At 47.0% G+C, this 19603-nt stretch overlaps 1 protein-coding gene across 1 annotated transcript in view; it reads right to left on the reverse strand.

The window, feature by feature from the left end:
- The window catches only part of LOXL2 (lysyl oxidase like 2), a 97447-nt gene that overhangs the window by 61416 nt on the left and 16428 nt on the right, over positions 1–19603 (reverse strand). The window contains exon 2 of the mRNA XM_082656742.1: positions 6795–7219. Coding sequence (XP_082512868.1) covers positions 6795–7149 — 355 coding nt within the window. The 5' untranslated portion in view covers positions 7150–7219. The remainder of the gene's footprint in view (positions 1–6794; positions 7220–19603) is intronic.

Raw genomic sequence — 19603 nt, forward strand, 5'->3', positions numbered from 1 at the left:
AGAAGAGAGAAGCCAAACTCCACGTCAGAGCAGGTTTGAGTCTTTGGGGGCACCAAGGGCGTACACAGAAAGAGAGTTTTTCCCTAATTTTGGTAGCTGTGTGTGGTTCTCAGTTGGTCAGTGTGTTGAGATATTGCATACAGTTCTAGACCATCTGGATTCCCTTGCCAGAGGGATGAGATTTAGGGATGTGGCAGATTGAACATGATTAGAATAGAAATCAGATTTAAGCCCAGAAGGCACGTGGTATAATGGGAAGAACAGGGACTTTGGATACTAAGCTGTTTGATAGGAATTCTGGCTCAGCCACTTAGCTGTATGATCCTGATCAAAGCTCCCTTTTCTCATCGGTGAAGTGGGGATAATAACGACACTCGAATGACAGGGGCGTGTGCAGATTAGAGATAATGCATGACATGTGCCTAATTTATCATTGGTCCATAGTTACTCAAAAAATGGTAACGATGGGGCTTCCCTGGTGGCGCAGTGGTTGGGAGTCCGCCTGCCGATGCAGGGGACGTGGGTTCGTGCCCCGGTCCGGAAGGATCCCACGTGCCGCGGAGCGGCTGGGCCCGTGGGCCATGGCCGCTGAGCCTGCGCGTCCGGAGCCCATGCTCTGCAGTGGGAGAGGGCACAGAGGTGAGAGGCCTACGTACCGAAAAAAAAAAAAATAATAATAATAATATAGGACGCTTGTGAGACATACAAGCAGGTAGGCAAGGGAGTGCTGCCCCAAGAGCTGGGTGAACTACATTTTTATAATCAAAGGAGAAGTGGGGAGGGGTAGAAGACCACCTTCTTCCTCATTCTCGAGTAGACATCGGGCTTCCATCATCATTCCCTCCTCCACATCGGGCGGGGGGGAGTTTTTTGTCCCTCTGTGGCCCAACCAGGACTGTCATGGCGCTATGGAAATTAGCAAAAAAGGTGGCAATCCATGCTAAAATAAGGTAAGTCATCTCAGGTTTCAGTATAATGAGGGTCTTCTACTTTGGAATGTCATCTTTATCCTGTATTTTTGTTTTTAGTGCGTGCAGAGGAACAAGTCCTAGGAATTGTTAACTTACTGACCTCAGCGGCAGGATACAGGTGTCATTTTCCTACCATTGTTTTATTGTCTTGAGGCCTGTCTCGTGCTTCTGTTGCATGGTTTTATTGCTAAGCAAGCTTGCTTTCTTGAGTGATCATTAACTTACAGGGGTCTCCCAAAGTTCCCTCTCTGTCCATGATCTCTTAGTGGGATTTTTAAACTATTGGATTATCTTACCCTATCCCTATCAAAATGGTGTAGCCCCTGTAGAACACAGTATGGTGCTTCCTCAAAAAATTAAAAATAGAATTACCATATGACCCAGCAATTCCCACTTCTGGGTATATATCCAAAAGAATTGAAAGCAGGGTCTCCAAGAGATATCAGTACACCCATATGCATTACAGCATCATTCACAATAGCCAAAATGTAGAAGCAACCTAGGTGTCCATTGACTAACTGTGGTCTATACATACACTGGAATATTATTCAGCCTTAAGAAGGAACGGCATTCTGACACATGCTACAACATGGAGGAACCCTGAGTTCATTATGCTAAGTGAAATAGTCCCGAAAAGGCAAAAACTGTATGAATCCACATATATAAAGTACTGAGAGTAGTCAAAATCATAGAGACGGAGAGTAGAACGGTGTTTACCAGGGGCTGGGGGAGGGGGAGTTGGGGAGCGGTTATGTAATGGGTATAGTTTTAGATCTGCAAGATGAAACGTGTTCTGGAGATGGGCTGCACAACAGTGTGAATGTACTTAACATTACTGGACTGTACACTGAAAACTGGTTAAGACGGTACGTTTTATGTTCCGTGCATTTTACCACAATTAAAATTTTTTTTAATGTTAAGCGCTAGAGGGTTTTCAAGTAGTGAGTTTTATTAGTATTACTACGCAACGAAAGGAAACAAAGTCAAAGCTCCCCTTTTTCTCAGGACTCCGGGAGGACTCTAGTACTGCGGTCCCCAACCTTTTTGGCACCAGGGACTGGTTTCGTGGAAGACGAGTTTTCTGGGGCGGGGGGAGGGGGGATGGTTCAGGCGGTAATGCGAGCGCTGGGGAGCGGCAGACGAAGCTTCACTCGCTCACCTCCCGCTCCCCTCCTGCTGTGCGGCCCAGTTCCTAAGAGGCCACGGACCAGTACCAGTGCACGGCCTGGGGGTTGGGGACCCCTGCTCTATAGTATAATGGAGTCAGAAAACCTGGGTTCAAATTCTCTCTGACTCAGGCTTGGGCAGCACGTGACTGGGTCAACTGCTTCACCAAGCCCATTCTCAAGCGAAAATAATGATACCAACAAACAGGTCACCATGGAGCTTCAATGAGATAACATAGGTGCCTGGTATGTGTTCACCCTCCCTTTCTCCTTCCTCCTTCCAGTAAGTCAGAAAAACAATGCATTCTGTTGTCTCCATGATGCGAGGAAAAAGCAGATAAAAAACACTCCCATTGTAAAGATGAGAAAACCAAGGAGAATCTGAGGTTCTTCAAGGTCAGAGGGGACCCGGGACCAGTCTCCTGACTTCGAGGCCCCGCTGAGACATGTCTGCTGCGACAGATGGCTGCTCAGGCCTCAAAGGAGATCACCTCAGGCATACTGAGGGGAACAAAGGGCTTATTGAAAACATCTGGGCTGAGGTTTTCCAACTGGTTTCTCAGTTTGGCCTCGTTTCCAAGCCATCAAGCTCCACTGAAACATATGCTCCCTAATCGATTGCTGTTTCAACAACAAACCAATGTTTGTCTTGCTAAGTACTAGCAACGGAAAAGACCCTCCACGTGTGAAGCGGGGCCTCTTCTTTGGAACATTCTGTAGCAAAGCTGCTGAATGGACAGAGACGGTGAAAAGAAACAGAGCCCTCATTCCCTCTGCAGTGAGAGAAACCACCCCGGCTAAGGAGATGGGAAACAGGACAGCACACAGCTAAAAGCAGCAGGAAGCGCTGCAAAACAGATGCCCCAGGGCCTGCTTTACTTTTTGATAAGGAAGATTTGAAATTAGCACCCTGGAGGGCTAATGGGAACTATTATCCCAAAGAGTTGCTTTCCTAAGAAGCTTCAATTCACCCCCAATAATTCTACCCTCTAGGCATTCCCACCAGTTACCTTCTTAGATAGTGGCAATGTACATTTCTACTTAGCCCCAGATGCAGGCATGATAAACTCATTTGGCCTGATTTCATGATATTTTTTTTCCTGTATGCTTAATGCCTCACAACTAGACGGTTCTGATTCCAAAGCAACCAGCTCTTGTTCTGCTATTGGAATGCGGGGTGCTTCCGGGCACAGTTCAGTACGTGCCATCTCAGAGCTGCTAGGAAAGTGGCACTAGGGACACAGATGGGGCTCAAACTTTGGATGCAAAATGCCAATCCGAAGCAAAACTCCATTTCACTCTTTCCACTCATTTCATCTAAGAAATCCTTCTCCTGATGAAAGGAGAAGAGACGTACAAACAAGTTAACAGATCATTTGGAGGATAAACATCATAAATAAAATTCTGTTTGAATGCCAGTCCTCCCCAGGGCTGTTGGGGCAGTGGAAATCATTCAACTTAGGCGCTTCAGGACCCCACTGTGATCATCTGCTGGCTTCGTCACTCTGATCTGAAGAACGAGGGAGTGAGGGGGAATCACATCTAACCTCAGATCTGAGGACAGGCAAAGGAGAGCAACCATCTGAGGTTCGGGTGCCTGTGAGGCCATCCAGAAGGTGAGAAATGGGGCAGCTGTCCCCTCTAGAACGTTCTAAAAGGGCCCATGATTTCTCTGAGCTCAGAGATGTTTTGGGAGAAAAAATCTATTGAAAGGCTAGGCTGGAAAACCTAGAAGGTCCACGGATGTTCTCCCCAGCTTCATTACTACAGCCTGAACTTCAAAGGAGTTGATGACGGTGGCACTCCTGGGCGGGTGGCCTCTCACAGGTTCACCTACAGTGTTTCCAGTTCATCCACAGAGCCGACTAAACCCCATCAGAGCACACCCCAGGGCACTGGTCACTATGCTAACTGTTTTTAATATTCTTCAAAGTCAATCTGAATCAGCATTGGTGATGTCGTGGTGAGCACAGCTGCCTTCCAAATCCAACTGAATCAGTTGATTAATATTTACTGAGTGACCCCCTTGTACCCAGTGTTAAAAATCCTAAACTGACGCTGATGAGATTCAAATACATTTTACATTTAAAGGGTCTCTCATGAAAAACCAAGTACCGCTTTACATAGACAGCCTAATCCTTAAAGTCCTAGAGACATGACAGTTAAAATTTTTAGCATCAGTTTCTCCCTTCCTCTCTTTGGTACTTTTTCTCGCCTAAGTCTCGATGGTCTCAATAGCCCCAGAGAGGACGCTTCCAATACTCTAAGTTACTACACCTCGTCCCTCCAATGACTCTCCTCCACCCTACATCAGCCAGCATCCCATGGTCATAGCTTAGACCTTGACATTACAAACAATTGCACTCCCTCCCCAATCGCCATTTCAACACTTCTGCTGTGCATCTGCACCTACAACTCCATCTTTCTAGCACACTCATTCTAGCACTGCAATCTCAACCCACAACCCATCGATCCTAGCAGCTTTCCCCAGTCCTTCAATGGCTCCATGGAGTACCTTCCTACTTACCCAGTGTGGACTTCATGGACCGCGATTTTAATCGTTCCCTTGAAAATTCCCTCTACTCCTGTGAACTTTTCTACCTTCATCATCCTTGGATGGCAAAGTTTGAGCCAGGCTAACTCACCTCTCCAGCCCCCCCATGGCTGCTCCTGAGCAGGTGAACATGGGATGGGGAAAAACCATACCCATCTTACCTGATGACAGGTAAATTTTGTTTGGGTAGGAAGAAAATAAAGATGTCACTAGAAAAACCCCAAAGTCATTGGAAAACACTTGTTATAAAATAATTAGGCTTAGAGAGCCTGGAATAGAAAACATAAATCTGATGTTACCCCCAGAACACTCAGCTAGCAGAATAAGGGAAGATGTGAAAGGATGGAGAAGTGTCCAGAGTTTTTGTAACAAAGACAGCAAATGGGTTTTAAAACAGCGTATGCTAACTCATCTGTGCTGCTTTCACTCATATCATAGTAAGGAACCCAGAGCCAGCTTCAGAGAACATTTTACTTTAACTGCCGTGTCTTGATCCGGTTATTCCAAAAAGACGTATTCAATTACACAGAGGTGAGACATGTATGAGGCGCTATTTCCTTCTCCTATAATTTCTAGAATAACCAAAAGCAAGGGTTGGAAGGGACCATAACAATGATCTATTTCAGTGACTCCCACACTTGGCTACATGTGCAACCACTTGGGAGGCTTCCAGAAGTTACAGAGTCCTAGATTCCAGCGCAGACCTTAATTCTGAACATCATGGGATAGCACCCCAGGGGATGCTATGCCGTTGGTGTGGCACTAATGCGTTTATCCAGGATGAGAGTTTGGGCACCTCTGATTGATTCCAGCAGCCAGGCCCGCGCTGACACCTGTGCAGCTGCTTGGCCAGGTGGAAGAGCTGCTTTTGCTTTACTAACCCAAGGAGGGGCACTCCAGCTGGAGATTTTATTTTATTTATTTATTTATTTGCTTATTTATGGCTGCGTTGGGTCTTTGTTGCTGCGCACAGGCTTTCTCTAGTTGCGGCGAACGGGGGCTACTCTTCATTGGGGTGCGTGGGCTTCTCATTGTGGTGGCTTCTCTTGTTGCGGAGCACGGGCTCTAGGCACCAGGGCTTCAGCAGTTATGGCATGCGTGATTCAGTTGTTGTGGCTCGCGGGGTCTAGAGTGCAGGCTCAGTAGCTGTTGCACACGAGCTCAGTTGCTCTGCAGCATATGGGATCTTCCCGGACCAGGGATCGAACCCATGTCCCCTGCACTGGCAGGCAGATTCTTAACCACTGCATCACCAGGGAAGTCCAGGTTTTATTTTTAAATAATGTCCTTGACCCTTATCTACTTTCTTATTTAAGACCACAGACTATGACAGCTTCAAGAATTCTTAGAGAGCCTAACTTTCAGATTAGGAAACTGAGGGCAAGGAGGATAAATGTCTTCCCACAAAGCATATAGATAGTTAGGTCGACACAGGACTAAGCCCAAGGTTCTGGGCTCTAACACCTGCCCTCCCTCAAAATTTTTTTTTCCCCCAATTTTTTTTTCAGTGTATTGACTTAAAAAGGGAGGAAAGAAGCAGCCAATCAAAGTGAAAAACCCAAAGCAACTCGGTTCCTGTCCTGGCCAAGCCCAGAACAGTGTGTTGGTATTAAAAGTGTGAACTCTACCGGGACAGGAGGGTGGAAGAGTCAGGGGACACTAGCCTATGGGCAGCCTTTGTGACAAAGAGCCAAAGGCACTCCTTCCAGGGGGCGGAAGAAAGGCACCATCTCCCCCTGGCTGACGCAGCCCCAGGCAGGGCACAGGGCTCAAGAGATAACCACAGACTGACTTCAGCCGCTCCCTAGGGTCACTAACCAGCCTGGTTTCCCAGGACCAGGAGTTTCCCAGGCTGCCAGGCTTTGTGTGCTAAAACCAGGAAAGTCCTGGGCAACGCAGGACCGGCGGTCACCGTCCCCCTCCCTGGCACCCCTCTGCTCCCACCTTCCAGCACAGACACGGAGGCTGCCCAGATGGTGTATTATCAGGAATTGCTACTTGACAGTAACTGCAGCTCCGTTTGCCAGGCTATCCCCCTAGAAGCCTGTGCCCGGGCTCTCCAGGTGACCCCAGTGCTCGGTTCCCAAGCGCAGAGCGGTTTACCTTCCCCTTTGCCGTAGGAAGAGCTGGGGGTCCAGGACTTGGCCTCCACGTAGCCCAGCTCCCGGCAGACGACGTGGGCAGCGTGGATGGAGAAGTCGTCGTCACACACGGTGCCCCACCGGCCGTCGTAGTACACTTCCACCCGGCCCTCGCTGTGCTTCCTCTTCTGGCCCGCCAGGCGCAGCTGGATCTTGACCACGTCGGAGGGCACCTGAGGCCGGTGGTACTCCGGGGCGGGCTGCTGGAAGTACTCGGGGTAGTGGGGCCAGCTCTCGTACTGCGCCAGGCTCAGGGCGGGCAGGAGGGCGAGCACAGACAGACAGCCGCAAAGGCAGGAGCCTCCGGGTCTCTCCATCCCTGTCCTCGGGCTGGAAGACCTGATGGAGGGGGACACTTGGCGCTCAGGAGGGATGGGCAGGAGTTCCCTGGAAGAGAGGAGAGGTTCGGGTTACAGACATCTGGAAAACGGCCAGTGATTTCGTACTCTTTTGCTTAGGATTGAAAGCTCATTCCGGATTCCAACCTCTTCTCTTCTCCCATCTTATGCTTCAGCTAGACAGGCCTGGGAAGTCCTACTTCTTTGCCCACCACCTTCCCAGATCTTTGAAATGCTTTCTTCCAGGATGAGTCCTGGCAGGAAACAGAGCACACTTAGACTTCATTTGAGTAGAGTCTTTTGGTTTGTTTTGTTTTGTTAAATATTTATTTATTTATTTAGCTGTGCTAGGTCTTAGTTGTGGCACATGGGATCTAGGCTGCGGTACATGGGGTCTTTAGTTGCGGCATGTGGGATCTAGTTCCCTGACCAGGGATTGAACTGGGCCTCCTGCACTGGGAGCGGGGAGTCTTAGCCACTGTACCACCAGGGAAGTCCCCATTTGAGTAGAGTTTTTTAAAAAAGACTAGGTACATTAATGGATAAAGAAGATGTGGTACATATATACAATGGAGTATTACTCAGCCATAAAAAATAACGGAATAATGCCATTTGCAGCAACATGGATGGACCTAGAGATTGCCCTCTGGTGGGCTACTGAAGCAGCCCCCAGGGACTTCCTTCCAAGGCGGGCTTATTATCTAGACCTTCTCCTCACCCCTCCCAGACACCTTCATATCCCCAAAGAGGTTACAAACTGCTTAAGGGCAGGACTTGTTTCTCATTCTTCTTTGGCTCCTCCAGAGTGAGCATGGTAGGTTGGAAGACATGTTTATGGAATGAAAAGGTGATTTGGTTCCAGGTACCGAGTGGCTGGAGAAACGCAGATGTGACAGTGTATGTTGAAGAGGGCTCGGGTACTCCCAGGTAAGGCGGCCTTCCTCCCTCTGGACGTTAGCTGACCTGGATGGAAACGGCATCTTCTGGGTGCTGAGAATAACACTACGAGGCTTTGAGTCTCCATCTTTACTTACTCACGGGCACATACCTGAACCTTCCTATAGCTCTGCTTTCAGGCTCCAGGCCTCCAGACACCCCGACATGCTGCCCACCCACACCCCAGATCTCATTATGTTTTATACTCTGGACCTCAAGATGGCTGAGACCACTAAACGAGGAGGTCAGAGGTAGAGTCCCTTAAACAGCTCTCACGCAGGGCCTGTCCTTAGCTGAACGGTGGAGTAGACCCAGCCAGCAGTCCTGAGGCACTGCTCTAGCACTTGGGGAAGCCAAGGATGCCCAGGAGACAATTCCATCCCTTTACATAGCTTACGTCCCTGAGGGCTGCTGGGGGCTGAGTCCAGCCCGCTCTGTGCACAGAAGGGAGGCATAAAGCTCTTTGTACCAAACAGGAGAGGGGCTGAGTGGCCCATCATCAGGCAAGGGAGAGCAGGACAGCAGAGTGAGGGGGTGGGGGGTGATCACAGACTCTGGAGCCAGACAGTCTGGGTTTGCGTTCTCATTCTGATACGGACTAGCTGTGTGACCTTGGGCAAAATACTTAACTTCTCTCTGCTGTTTGATGTTTCATATCTATAAAATGGGTAGGATAATTATATCTAGCTCACCGAACTGTTATGAGGATTAAATGAATGGTACATAATAAGCCCTACAGGCGCATTTGCTAAATAAAAATTTAAAATTTTTATATTTTCAAGATTGTGGTCACCGTACCCAGGTGGAACCTACCTCTATGAATTCCAGGATGAGGTCCTAGAGCGGGAAATAAAAACTTAGTTCAGGTACCTTGATCCTTCCATAATTCAGAGAGCTAGGAAGACTGTCTTAAAGGACTGCAGGGGTATTTCCTGGAAGAGGAAGTAGACTTGGAAGATGGGGCCCCCAAAGGAAACCAGGACCAGCAGGTGAAAGCTACAGCAGGGCGTCATACATTCTCTATTAACCAGGTACAGAGGGTTAGGCCAATTGTGTGACTCAGTTCATGGCACACCACCACCAAGGAAGGACCAGATAAGTGCCCAGAACACCTGGGAGGGATGATCTAACTCGGAGAGAGGCAGTTCCACATCTGTCGGGACGGCCAGGCAGTGCCTGGTCCCATCCTGGGTTTGGGGGCAGAGATGCCTCAGCTTTGGGGGGCAGTCAGGATCGAGGATTTCGGAAGGCCCTCTGGTTCGCTGGAGATCCAGCCACCCTCATCCTGTGACTCACAAACAAGGCCAGAAAGTTGTGGGGTTCCTGCAACGGCCCTCTTCAGACCACAGCCTGACAGGCTAGTACGTGGCTCTGAAGGGACCCCTCATCGCCTCCTCCGCCCTGGCCACGTTTCACTCCTGTCCCAGCACATTGGCGTCCACGAGCTCATCTATGCCTCACTAGAATCTTGAGACATGGGTGGAGTAGCCAGAGATGAGGATTCTTACTCTACGAGGGAGAAAATCAAGAAGCAGAGAGAGAGGAATTTTCTGCTAGACTTCACCGGAATTGCACTGTTCGTGCAGGCAAAGCCAGAAGTAGTCAACCCCAAGCTACCAAAACATCCATGATCCACTATCACATATTAAAAATGTCCAAATTCCACCTGGGACACAGATGCCTTTATAAGGCGGAACATACCTACGTTCCTGGCTTCAGTTCCAACACTTCTCTCCTTGCCCTCACTCCAGCCCTTCACGTGTCACCCATCCAATCATATCAGCCTAGAGTGGCTTAAGTTTTCCCACCTCCATCAATGTGCTCCATCCCCACGCCTCCCCTTCCCTCCGAAAAGTGTCCGTCACAATCCTTCCTGTTCTTCAAGGAAAGCTTCCCAGATGCTCCTAATCAGAATCAATGTCTTCTCTGATTCTCTTTAAAATAGCATCCTGCTTGTGCTCTACACCAGTGTCATATCAGGCTTTAGTGGACACTCAGTCCCAGGGGCAGAAGCCATCTCTTGTCATTTCCACACAGTACCATGTGTTTCTGGCTATGGCAGACTAGCTTGTAACAGATACACCTTCCCACCAAGGACAACTGGAAAAGGTAGGTAAAACCCTAAAAGCATGTATCTGAAGACACTGGAGAGGTATCGAGGCAGAAGAATCGACTCAAGAATCCAGAGAGATGGGAAGTACAGCGAGGTAAGCCTGACACTCGTGTCTGCTTTTCCCCTTAAGCCATTTGCCAATTCCAAGGCAGTTGCCAACAGGCTGGGAAGCTAAGCAAAACTTCAGGCATCCTCCCAGGACTCAGGACACAAAAAATTTGAGTTCAGAGCCTGCCAAGGAGGAAGGGCCCTGTTAAATAGCCCCAGGCTTTCAGATAGGGGTCCCTGAAGTGCTAAACTCTAGAAGTTAGGACAGAGTTACTTTCTACGTGTTAGAAAGATCTAACATCCGTATAATTGGAACTCCAAAAGAGGACAGAGAGGACGTCTGGAAGAAATATTTGAAAAGATAACGGCCAAGAATTATACGAAACTGATGAAAGATAAGAAGCCCAAGAAGTACAGTTTACCAAAAAAAAAACCATACCAGGGCACATCAAAATCAGACCATGGAAAATCCAAGACAAATAGGAAAGCTTACAAGCAGCCGGAGTATAAAAGGAGTATTAACTTCAAAGGAGCAGCAGTAAGGGTAACAGTTGGCCTCTCAACAAAAAACAAGGAAACAAAGAAGATAATCACATGACAGTTTTGAAGGGTTGAAAAAAATAAGTCAGCCTAGAATTCTGTACCCCCTGGAGAGAATAAAGGTTTTCACAAAAGTGGAGAGAGGACTTCCCTGGTGGTGCAGTGGTTAAGAATCTGCCTGCCAATGCAGGGGACAGAGGTTCGAGCCCTGGTCCGGGAAGATCCCACATGCCACGGAGCAACTAAGCCTGTGTACCACAACTACTGAGCCTGCGCTCTAGAGCCCATGGGCCACAACTACTGATCCCACGTGCCACAACTACTGAAGCCCACGCTCCTAGAGCCCATGCTCTGCAACAAGAGAAGCCACCGCAGTGAGAAGCCCGCACACCGCAACGAAGAGTAGACCCTGCTCGCCACAACTAGGGAAAGCTCACGCGCAGCAACGAAGACCCAACGCAGCCAAAGATAAATAAATAAATACATAAATTTATTTTTTAAAAAACAAAAAGTCGAGAGACTTTATCATCAGAGTTCTCCAAGATGAAAATACTAAAGGGAGTTCTTCAGACCAAAGGACAAATCATCCTAGATGTGGAATGAAGGAAATGGAAGGGGGAGCTATGCAGGTTAATCTGAATGAAGATCAACTGTGTAAAATAATAATGTCTTATAGGGTTTACAATATATGTGTCATTAAAATACCATGGTGAAAACAGCACAAAATGTAGAAGGGGATTAAATGGAAGTGTTCCAAGGTCTTTGCACTATCTGGGAAGTGATGAAAGTACTCTTTTCTATTAGACTTCAGCAAATCGTAATAGTCTTAGTTAGATGCATACTGTAGTCTTTATGTAATCAGCATAAGAAGAGAAAAAAAGTAGAATGAACATGGCAATAAAGGGGAGAAATGATGGAATTATTTTTTTTAATCCCGATTAATCCAAAATTAGAGCAATAAAGCAGAGAAAAAGTAACATAGAGGAGTTGTCACAAATAGAAAAAATAGTAAGATGGTGGATTTAAAACCAAATATATCAGTAATTTCGTTAGATGATACTGCAATGAAAAGACAAAGATTGTCATAATGGATTTAACAAAACAATATTTTCTATTTCCTATGGAAGACCAAGAAGTTTAAAGTAAAAGGATGGAAAAAGATTTACCACACACACATTCATCCAAAAAAAGTTGGTACAAAGTAAGATAAAGTCAACTTTAAGACAAAAAGTGTTACTGAAGACAAAAACTTATGATGATGGAAGAGTCAGTCCATCAGGAAGATATTAACTAACTCTTCTCAGTTTGTATACGCAGACTCCGCATGTATGAAATAAATATTGACAGAACTAATAGGAAGAAAACGACAAATCTGTAATCAGAGCGGGAGATATTACACACCGTTCATCAGGAGAAGCAGACAAAAAATCCTCGTACTAAAGAAGTGAACAATATGATAAACAAATGCGATTTAATTGACAAGTTTCTATCAGCTGGACTCAGAAGACAGACTTGCTTCAAGTCCACATGCAAGAGTTACCCAAATGGACCCTAACCTGGGTCATAAAGCAAGTCTCACCACATCTAATGAAATCACACACAATGTGTTCCCTGACTACAGTAGAATTAAGCTATACACCAATCATAAAAGAATAACCATTAAATCCCCCAATATTTGGAAATGATGTAAAAGGAAAAAAAGTCTATTTCTGTTCATTTCCACTGAGGTCACAGTATCAAATTGATTTACTCACTCAATAAACATTCATTGAGCTCCTGGTACACATTAGACCTCATGTGGGTAAAGCAGACATGCTCTTGCCATGGTTCTAATAGGAACTGACAGGGCATTCATGTTCTAGCTGTGGTTTGCCTACAGGAAATCAGTGAATATTCATGGATGGAACCACCTGAGCCAGGTGGCCTGACCTTGAACTCAGCAAAGTTTTTCCTCTTGTAGCCAGTGTCTATATCCTCATCTGGCAGAAATTTAAGACAGAAAGTCCATGACTTGCCAAAGGTCCCGCAGAGTGACAGACCTACAACCAATATGAAGCTAACATTATAAAGTGCCTCCCCTATGCAGGCACTGTGTATGAATCATGCCTTTTTATTTTCTGTATTTCTGCCGTTTTGATATCTGGGGTCTATGCTGACTCTGGAGAACGACTACTCAGAAACTACGCTACCCACTTTCTGGTTAATTCTTAGCGATGATAAAGGACTCACCCACAAGTGTACTCTGCATGTGTAAACCAATCAGTCCAGAGCTATACCTTCCCAACTATTTCCATTCTCAAGATCTCACACTCTGGGCCACTAACCCCCTGCCCTAATCACTCTAAGACCAGGTACCAGATAAGAAGAGATGGTCCCTATGCCCTTATGCCCCAGAGAGAGGTGAAATTATTCAACTAACCAATCCTTAACCTGATTAGCCTGCTTACTGTGACAGTCATAGTAGATGCTCTTGCCCACATTTTCCCCTCACTCCTGCCTCTGACCAACCCTGGTGCTTCTTCCTGTGGCCCTGCATGGTGTGCCAGGCCTCCTTGATTCTAGGGATCTGTGACTATAACCTTCTTCCTCCATGACAGTCATTTCTGTGTCTGTGTCTTTCCACACCTGATTAAAACAAGTCTTGGGTACATTTTAAAACGTACACATGATTTAATGTTTGAAAACATGACTCTCAACATTCTGCTGTATTAATTCACTTAATGGGGCAAACACCATTACTATCAAGGCACAGAGAGTTTCAGCAAGTTGCCTCAGGTTGCACTGTTGGTTAAGTGGCAAGGCAGGTTCTGAACGAGGGCAGCAGGCTGACCTGTGTCCTTCACCTTCACCTCTGTGCTCTAACAGCCCCAGTCCAGCATTTTCTTACCATCTCCCAAGCTCCCCCTCACGCGAGAGCTACAGAGGGCTGCAGATTGTCTATTCACATCTCAAAAAGAAACGGAAAAAGTATGTGGTTCTGTAATTTTTTAAGAGGAAATCGTAATCTCTGGATTTGTATATCTATAAACTGCTCCGCCCAACTTCTTGGACTCTCCAATCTGTGGGAATGAATGGCTAGTGTTCAACTCTTAAATCTTTCCTACAAAAGTGCTCCTGAATTTTTTGCTTCCTTTGTGGGGCTTCTCCTACTCTCCGGGGAATTGTAAAATATTAGACCCAGATGCTTCTCTTTTCTTTTTAAAAATAACTTTCATGGTTTTTTCTTTCTTATTGCAAAAGTTATACAACTTGGTGATACAAATCTGGAGAACACAAACAAGTAAAAAGTAGAAAAGAATTTGCAATACCCCTATTGGATAGAATGATTGTCAACACTCTGGTGTACACCCTTTCCAGCCTTTTTTCTGTACATATATATTTCCTCTTAAAACTTACAATAATTTTCTACATACTCTTTTGTAAACTGTTTTTCACATCTACCAGTATATTGCAAACATCATGCCTCATTGACTTCTACAAGATTTTTATTACATAGTATTCAATCTTATGAATGCACCAGAAGATTGAATAATCTTACCAGTAAATTTTTTACTGCTGTTCACATAGCTGAAATGAATATCCTTGTAGCTAAAATTTTCCACAGTCTTGGGATAAACTCCTAAAGGCAAAATTTCTGGGTCAAAGGGCTGTTAAAAAGTGAACGCTTCTGCAAAACTATATTAACTGCCTCCAGAAGGACTGTGCTAGGGTACACGTCGACCTGAAGTATGTAGATTTCGCCACAACCTCAAAACTCTAGCTATGACCATGCTTTCAGACCTTTCTCCATCTGATAAGGGGGGGGGAGGTATTCTGTTGTAACCAACGTTTCTTTTGCTATTAGTGAGGTTGACCTTTCTTTTCTTCAGGCTCTATTGGCCACCTGTATTTCTTTTTTTTGGAAATTATCTCTACGTGTTTTTTTAAAATCCCCTTACTATTCTATGTCTTTCCCTTATTGCACTGTAACATCCATTTTTCACATTGGCATCCACCCATCCCTCAGGAGGGAAAAATTGCCAACGTCCAAAGCAGAGCTGCGGAGGATGGAGAGCAAAATGCCCTGCGGCTCCACCCACCGCCGAACCCCTGTCCCGCGGTGGGCTGCCACCCGCTGCAGACCAGAGGCCTCCCCAGCTCCTCCCAGGCTCCAGTTTCCTTTCTGCACTTGAACTTTCTCGGCAGGAGACTCCAGCTGCTGGGGGGCGAGAGTGGCCTGGAGGGAAATCCGTCCAAGGTGGTCCCCCTGCTTGTGGCCCCCGCTGCAGCGCGTCCCGTGACAAGACTGTTGGCAGCCTGATGACCCGGTTTAGAACCGAGCCCCACCGGGTGTCCCCGGTTGCGGGGACGGGGACCGGTGCCCCTCCCGGGAGCAGGCAAGTGGCCCCGGGCTGGCAGCCCCTTCGCGATCCTGCCGCCGCGCTCTGCGTCCCTACTCCCCGCCCTTCCCAGCGCCGGCGGCCGCGGAGCCGGGGTGTCCTCAAGCCCAGGCTGCGGCCGCACGCGGCCCGGGGTGGGCGGCACACGTGAGCCCGCGAGGGCGCTTTGGGTGATCAGGGTCCCTGAGCGGGGACCGTGCTGACTCGGCCGCCTAGGCTTCCCGGCCCCGCTGCAGCCGCGCTGGAGCCGGCGCCTGATGCCCCGCGGCCTCCCCTTGAAGCAGGCCAGGCTCCGTGGGAGCGGATGTCCCCTCTCTGCTCACATCACTCACGCGGAGCCGGTGCTGTTGGTGATGGGGGTCTCGGCTGGGCCCTGGGCCTAGCACGGTGCCTGGCACATGTTGGGCGCTTATTAAAAACCGGTTGGACGGTAACAGGGTAGGATAACTCAAAGTAGACCCATCCTCAGGACGGTTTTAAAATAAGCTCTACTGCTTTGATCACAGGTCAAAGGGCTATTAAAAGCGAAGTGGATGGAGGAGGCCCTTGGCTCCCTCATCTTCCATTGTATGGGTCTTCTTGCCCCTCAGCAACCCTTCCTCCTGGTACCTATTGGCACCGTTGGTTCCCTGGAGAGACGATGTTGGGTATCTTGGAGTCAGAATATAAGGGTCTGAATCCTGACTTTACCACTTCCAAGCTCTACAGATTTGGGGGTACTTTTGGAGCCTGGATTTCCTCTTCTGATCATGGAAATAACCTTCTTTGCAGGTGTATATGTGATGATTAAATGAGATAACATGGAAATCCCTAGCACACAGCATGGCTTCATTCACATTAGTTTTCTTCTTTCCTTCCTGCCACTTCTGAACCCCTGAGCCTTGTTCTCAGTAGGTACTCAGCAAATATTAATTGAATGAATAAATATAAATTCCTATTCAAATCGTTACACCTTATCAAAACGGCCTTTTCCTTCTGACCTAATTGCACAGGAAAGAGAGCTGAGAAATCCATTCCTTACTAATTTATTGTATTAAGAAATTTAAACATGAAGGAGTAGAATTGTGACTTTTCTATGAAGAGGGAACTTTTATGTTTTCGCAGGGAATTCCTAGATATGAATTTTTTTTTTCAGTAAAGATCACTGTATTTGTGACTTACAATCAAGAAGAAAATCAGACAATAAACAAGAAACAAAGTGCATAAGTAAAATAATACGTTAGATAGTGATAAAAGCTTCAGAATAATGGAAAAATAGTGTAGCATAAGGGCATAAGAGAGTGCCAGGGGTAAGAAGGAGGGACGTTTTATATATTTTTATATATATATATATATATATTTTTTTTTTTTTTTTTTTTTTTTTTTTTTTTTTGCGGTACATGGGCCTCTCACTGTTGTGGCCTCTCCCGTTGCAGAGCACAGGCTCCGGACGCACAGGCCCCGGACGCACAGGCCCAGCGGCCATGGCTCACGGGCCCAGCCGCTCCGCGGCATGTGGGATCTTCCCGGACCGGGGCACGAACCCGTGTCCCCTGCATCGGCAGGCGGACTCTCAACCGCTGTGCCACCAGGGAAGCCCAGATATGAATTTTAATAGTTGAATTTTACATATTGTACAATGTTGGAAGTAAGGGCAATAGGGTTTTGGTGAGTAGGTGGACCTTCCACATGCCCTTCAAATCTGCTGACCTGAGTGCCTCTGAAATGCACTCTGTGTCGTAAAGGGAGTAGGCAGACAATGGGGTACTTTATGGGAAGTGAAGATCCCCTGGGATCATAAAATCTCACCCCAACATGGAATCAATGCTTGTGTCTAGACAAGAGTCATGGGTTATAAGGTTGGACCTAGTAGAGGCAGAGTGAGGCATGATCCCAGCCCAAAGCAGCTGATTTCCTGGGAGATGTGTCATCTCGTGACACACGCCAGTGTGTGCCCAAAAGGATGAGTCCCTAAACCCGGGCTGGACACTGCCTAAGGGCCCATCAAGGCCCAAGGCAGTGAGCACTGCTGCTACTCAGAGGGGAGAATGGGGGCCCTGCAGTGTCTGCAGGGTCCACAGGGCAAACCCACAGGGAACAGGGATGCCTCAAGTCCCACTTCCTCTGAGAAGCCCGATCCAGCGACCTCTGCCCTCTCGGCTCCCTTCCGACAACGCCTGCAGCTGTGCTCAGGAGGCTACAGGGGCTGGTCAACTCCTGCTCCAGGTGTACAGGCAGCCCCGGCATACTCCACTGCCCCTCCGAGGCCATTTCCAAAGAGACGCCGGCCACAGGAGGGCAGAAGGAAGGCTTGCGGCTTAAGAGGCTCCATCTTTCAGCAGAACAGTATCTTAGAAGGTGCTGGGAGGCAAATGTGCTTTACTTTTGGGGGCCTGGTAGTTTTATGATGCGAGGACTGTGGTGAGCCCTTCCACGTAATTCCCCCCACCTAGGACGTATAGACTTTCTTATTCTATACCTAATTTATGTATTCAATCCCCCTCCCCTCCCCCATTCTAAAAGGATGACCTCTGCTTTTATGCCACAGCCTGGATACCACATGAGCTGGCAATGAAGGTGGGATTCTGTTAATGAGAAAGTTAGATTTTTAAAAAATCCTATATTTATTGATTACTCATTCTGTATCAATGACTGTGTGAAAAGTGCTTTACAGGTATGAACTCATTTAATCCTCTAGTCTAGACTAGCGTTTCCCAATAGAAACATAATTCAAACCACATAGGTAATTTAAACTTTTCTGAGAGCCACATTAAAAAAGTAAAATGAAATGGGAGAAACTAAGGCTAAAGATATATTTTGTTTAACCCAATATATCCCATATATTATCATTTCCGTATGTAATCGATGTAAAATTATTAATGAGATATTTTGCATTCTTGTACTAAATCTTTGCACTCTGGGGTGTACTTTACACTGACAGCACATCGCAATTTGGACTAACACATTTCAAATGCTCAGTGGTCCCCTGGGGTCGTGGCTGCTGTACTGGATGGTAACAGCTCCAGGCAACCCTCTGAGGGAGGTACTGTCAGCATCTGTATTTCCCTGAGGGAAACCCAAGGGACAGAAAAGCTACAGCTCAAAAGTAATCAAGCTGGGATTTGCACCCAGGCAGCCAGATACCAGAACTGCTACCTTTACTGACTAATTGTTCTTATCTCTGTCGCTGAGCAAGCGCATTCTGGTATATCAAGCACTGCCCAGGACCAATTTCCTTGAGAAAACTGCTTTGGGTCAAAGGATTTGAGTTCCATTAAGAAATGTACTAGGATCCAAAAGATTAAAAACAAAAGCAAAGAAAAGCTTGAATTTTAATTAAAAAAAAACCCCAAACAAACAGAAGTGTGCTATGTCTCTTACCTTTTCTGGTGCCTATTCATAAACAAATATGGTAAATTCTCCCTCTATTCTTCTGGACATTGGATGACATTTGGATTGATGGAAGTCCCATTTCCCCTCTTCACACCTGCTCTATCAGTTCTCAGTCAGAGATTTTGATTTCACTAAAGAAATCAACAATTCTGGTGGAGACATCTAACTGATATCATAGTTGGGAGAGTTTTTAGACGATGGGGAGATCTATCCTGTTTTCACCCTATGAACACCTCCAAGGTCATCAACAGCCCAAGAGTCTACGCCAGTGAGGGTGCATCACCATCCAGCACAGAAACCCTAGGAACATCCTCTACCCTGAACACAAGCCACTGGGTCAGCAGAACATTTCTGTAGCGGGTTCACACATACCAAACGAAGCCCAGGTTTCACCAACCCTCTGCAGGCATGCAAAGTTCCACAAGAGGATGACCGATCTCGCAGAGTCTTCTGTTAAAACTGCATGTCAGTGAAGTCCAGGAAGAACTGCGGCAGATGGACTTACTTCTTCACATGGTTTAGCTGAGCAGTGGGTCATGATTACAGGGGTCAAGCCAAGATGCCCAAGGACCTCAGTATTTGACTAACAAGAATAAGAGTGCTAGAAGGAATCAGCCGTGACCATGGCTTATCAGAAAGTGGTAAGTTATCTCTCCCGATACGTTCTCACTGGGCTCTTGGCTAAGCAGTTGAGGACATTCTTACGTTCAATTCAATCCATTTAAGGATACGAGTTCACACAGTTGATACTAGTGTAAGCTTTGCCGACAAGAAGCCCTGTGACACCCAGGGGGTGTCTGGGAGACATGGGGAAAGAATTCCTTCACGTCCCCAGGACTTAAATCCCAGGCATTCCTGAAAACCATCAGCCAGAATCAGCTCACCTTCCCCAAGGGCCTCGAGCACCCCTTACATTCAGCGTCCCCTTCAGACAGCTTGCACATTCATCCTCCACAAAGAACGGGCTGCACGTGCCATCGCCTCCCACTGCCACTAAGCAGCGTGGCCCAGGGGTTTAGAGTCACACAGAACTAGGTTCAGATCC

This window comes from Grampus griseus, assembly GCF_964374135.1.
Source record: "Grampus griseus genome assembly, chromosome: 6".
Taxonomy (NCBI): Eukaryota; Metazoa; Chordata; class Mammalia; order Artiodactyla; family Delphinidae; genus Grampus; species Grampus griseus.